This window comes from Propithecus coquereli, unplaced genomic scaffold (genome assembly GCF_000956105.1).
Source record: "Propithecus coquereli isolate 6110/MARCELLA unplaced genomic scaffold, Pcoq_1.0 Scaffold380, whole genome shotgun sequence".
NCBI lineage: Eukaryota > Metazoa > Chordata > Mammalia > Primates > Indriidae > Propithecus > Propithecus coquereli.
In genome coordinates, this window is record NW_012149508.1 from 622,459 (window position 1) to 626,996 (window position 4,538).

The window sequence follows — 4,538 nt, forward strand, 5'->3', positions numbered from 1 at the left end:
ATGAATATGTGAACTTGTCTCCTGTTATGTATTGGAGTTTTACAGATATCCAATGAAATTAACTCAGATTCAGAGAAATTGAGTCAACTTCAGAAAATCATCCACCAGCAGCAGGACAATTTATCCCAGCAATTGGGCAATGACAATAACTTTCCCGTGGAGGAGCAATTTCTCAAATCACAGATCTCCAATCTATTGAAGAGGCAGGGACAAATGGCCATCAAACTCTGCCAAGAGCTAATCAGTCACATTTCAGGTAATCAGACTCAGAACTGCTGACCGGTCAAATGGGATCTGTTGCCCTGGTTTAAATTGACCATGTACCCCAACTACCTCTGAGTATGAGTTATATCATTCAATGACCCTTAATGATATCCCAAGGAAATATACACATTGATTTAATATTTTTGAAAACACAAGCAAATTTGGGGAGTATCTTGAATGATTCCAATCTGGATACTTCAACCACTCATTTTATTAACTGTTTGTAGGTGATCCTAGTGTTATGAAAAGTTAAAAGCATAGCTGGTAATTCTGAGGCCAGAAGACTGAGCAGTGAAAAGAGAATCCCCATTGCCCCATCCTATGACTAGGGATGACTTTATTTTCAGAAGCTCCGAAAGCAGTGTGTTTTCAGGGAACTGGCTCTCAGACCCTATTGTTCAATTAAATGATCTAGTTTCCAAAGCCTTCTCCAGAGTTGTTGAGCTTGTTACTGTTGGGTGTAATTTTTTTCAGACCACAGGTGTAATCTGTGACAATGGTACCAAAACAGTTGCTATTATTTTACAACAAATGAAGAGAAAACCTGGACTAACAGTAGAAAGAACTGCATAGACAAGAACTCCACCTTGGTGAAGATAGACAGCTTGGAAGAAAAGGTAGGATTGAGTCTCCTTCCCTAGTTATAGAAATTATCCATACAGTGAAAGGTAAATAAATGAAATTTCTGATTCACATTATGAAAATGCAGTGCATTTGGAATGGATTTAATGAATGTTCTCATCTATCTTACATCCACAAACTACAATGTGACTCTCACATAACAATTTTTCTCTGTTTTCTCTCTCAGGATTTTCTTAAGTCGCAGCCATTACCCATGTTTTCTTTCTTTTGGTTGGGATTATCATGGGACCCCTCTGGCAGAAGTTGGCTATGGGAGGATGGCTCTATTCCCTCTCCATCCTTGTAAGTCTATAAGTATTGGGGCAGGGGAACTTTCCGTGGGACCCCAAGAAAATTAATAATTATCTCAATAATTATAAATGTGGATACAAAAAGAAGAGTACAACATACAAAACTAAAAGCTCCAGGAGCAAATACTGAAAGGATGGGTACCTGATTGCATCTGTGTGAGAAATTTATGGCAAGGAACTGAACTTTATCTTTTAGTTTAAATTTATTTCTTTATTTAACACATTCATGTAATACTGAATATGTTCAAGTACTTAATAAATATTAAACCTTGAAGAAAGCACTGTTATATTCCCATTTTATGGATAAAAATGTTATCACTGAGAGATTAAACAACTTGCCCGAGGTCACTCAGTTCATGAATGACACCGTAGGGACCATGTGCTCAGTCGCTCAGCTATCCTGGTTTTCCAGCACTTACAATCCAGAAGGGTGGTGGTTGTCATAAGAACATACATTCATTTATATAGAAAAATTATCAGCCATTTTCTAACAGACAGTAAGTCTGAATTGACTGATCAGTTTAACCATTAGTTTCATAGTGAAGACTTGCCAATTAGAATATATGTCACATGTCTGCTATGAGTTGAAATGGACTAAATATGTCACTTTAAGGTTTTGATGAACATATTTAAAGTACATATAAAATATATAACATTTGGAAAATTACACTTTTTTGCAACTATTTAAAGTTATGAAAAAATAGACATCAACTTAAAAATGGATAAGGGAGGCCATAGTTTTGCAAAATTCTTTTAGAGTCTATAAAACCCCAAATTTTGAAAAACAGTCCCATCATAACTATATTTAAATGACAATTGTATTCATCTTTTAAATATAATAGGTAGCATTTTATATTAGATAAAATTTAAGATCACTGATCCTCCTGGGTATAATGATTTTTTTTTGATCTACCTCCCTCCTCCAACAAATCATTAATGGAACCACCTCACTCCTCTTCTAATCTTTAAAGCATGTTGTCAAAGTTTTCTTAAACTGAATTATAATCACTCATCTTCTGTCAAAGATACTGTGCTTCAGCTGCGACTCCCCAAATTCCTTGAATAACAAACAATAATAGGTCTATTCTTTTTCTCCCTGGATATACCTTATTTTCATCCATTACCCAAAGTTTTGTCATGGCTATTTCTAATTAAACACCAATCTCCCACTCTATAGTCGCCATTAGTCATAGTACATCAACTGGTCTGGTTTCACACAAATAATAATGGCCAAAAGCACAAGCAGAGTAATACACAAACAAAAATGACAGTTACTTCCTCGTAACTGGAGCAACATGGGCATGAAATGATTAGAGTTAATCTGAGGTGTTGCTACTAGACTGAGGGTTTACAGGAGCAGTACCATGACATCATGTCAATGAGCTAAGTCTGCATTTTGGAGCCTAAGATGTATCCCTTCTCTTAAAGGGATGCTAATTGTCCTTGACCCCCTCCACCCACTCTTAATCAAAATGGAGGAGGTGGCCCCTACAGCAGGGCTCATGGCCTACAGACATTGACCCCCGGAGACAAGCAGCTGTCAGATCAACCAGGGCATCAAACTCAGTTAGTAAGATTGAGGTTCGGGACTATATAGCCATTTCCTTGGGCCACTCTGAGCAAGTGCATGTGCTAAAACGAAGGTTTAGTAAGCCTAGTCCTGAGGCAAGAACAAACTATGGCAGTGTAAAGCAGGTCATTTGGGAAAAAAGCAATGTAAGGCACACAAAATATTCAGACCTGACAAGCATAATTTTCTAATGACATTACTTAAGGGGACTATTTCTTGGTGAAGAAATAGGGGCCTATTATCAGAACCACAGTGTATAGTCATTCATTTCCTCTCTTAACCTCTGTCTTGTTCTCTTTTTACTCCTACATATGTATAAATACATGCAAAATTATATTTGTGCATAGTAAAATGTAATAACTTTTACGTAAAGTGTGATTTTATTTTTCTGTTTTTCTTCATAAAGTTTCAAAGTAAAGAATTCTAGTACTTCTATAATAACATAATCTGGGCTGGGTAGATTTTATCAATACACTCCGTGTTAATGGAGGAAGTCCACATTCTCAGCCCCGAATTTAAGCATTCTTTTTAAAGAATTCTACCTGGGATCATGATTAGCTTAAAGAATTCCGATGTGCCAGCTTTGAGGATTTTGAGGCTTTGCGGAGGCAGACGTCCCTCAATATTCAAACACATGACATTGGCTGCAAGGGCAACTGAGAATACCAAATGGTGATCAAGTTTCAAGTGCAAAGTTTAGACTTAATTTTAAATCAATCGATTTTCAGATTTAGTACCAAAGAACTTGCCCAGATCAATGGATCCCGAGGATGCGCTTATTTTCAAAAAGGAAATATTTATATTTCTTGCTGCAGTGCTGAAATTTCTTGGATTTGTGAGAAGACAGCTGCCCTAGTGAAGATTGAAGATTTGGATTAATATGCTTCTTCCAAATTCTCCAAGAAGTAAGAGACTTGTGAAACAGCTTACAAAATGACTGTATTTAAACCATCAGGCAAATGAACTTGCTTCAAAGAACATTCCCCACTTCATTGTGTGATAATGTTCTTATTAATAAGACTTAAAATTATTCCCCGGGACTTAGGGGCATAGCTGTTCTATGGCCCTATTTGGCCCTATTATTCTGTCTCAGAATCATTTCACTGAAATTTCTTCTCTCTCTCAATAAAAGACTCTCTTCTTGCTTTACTATTACATACAATAGTATCATTGGGGTGATACCGAAATATTTAACAACCAGAATGGATACAGGCGACGGCACTAGAGCAAAATCCAAGAGACCCCTGTTGTGATAGTCGCTGGATCGTGTGGAGGTCTGAGGGATCCCAGGGTAGACCTTGGTAGCTGTGGCTGCAGCACTGTGCCAGCTGATTTGGCCATATTTTAGTATTTTAGCAAATGTTTGTCTGTACCACTGTGTATCAGCTAAGTATCAGCCTGCACATGCAAAATAACTCTTCTTCCCCTATGTTCCTATAAAAGTACGTTTTTATTAATCTTTAAAATTTAGATAAGTTGTAATCTAGGTGAAGCAGTACAAGCATGTAATGTTTGCATTTTTATCATTTATTTAAATCAGTAATATTCAGAATATTGATTTTGTAATTTAGGTATTATTATTGGAAAAGTTTATTATCTTACAATTAATGTTTTATTTTTCTCAGAAAAGTCCTAATGAATTGTTTGAAGACATTAAGATTTCAGAAGTATTATCTTTCATTCTTTAGAACTTTCCTAAAACACCTTGTGTCAGTTTCCCTGCAGATCAGATGCTAAACATTGTAAATATAGGGTTCAAGAGTTTTTCTGGA

The 4,538-nt window shown here is 36.3% G+C and overlaps 1 protein-coding gene across 1 annotated transcript in view; it reads left to right on the forward strand.

The window, feature by feature from the left end:
- CLEC12B (C-type lectin domain family 12, member B) overlaps window positions 1–3,645 on the forward strand; it is a 17,004-nt gene extending 13,359 nt beyond the window's left edge. Inside the window, 4 exon segments of the mRNA XM_012652146.1 lie at window positions 38–256; window positions 739–881; window positions 1,073–1,188; window positions 3,495–3,645. Coding sequence (XP_012507600.1) covers window positions 38–256; window positions 739–881; window positions 1,073–1,188; window positions 3,495–3,645 — 629 coding nt within the window.
- The last annotated feature ends 893 nt before the right edge of the window (window positions 3,646–4,538 follow it).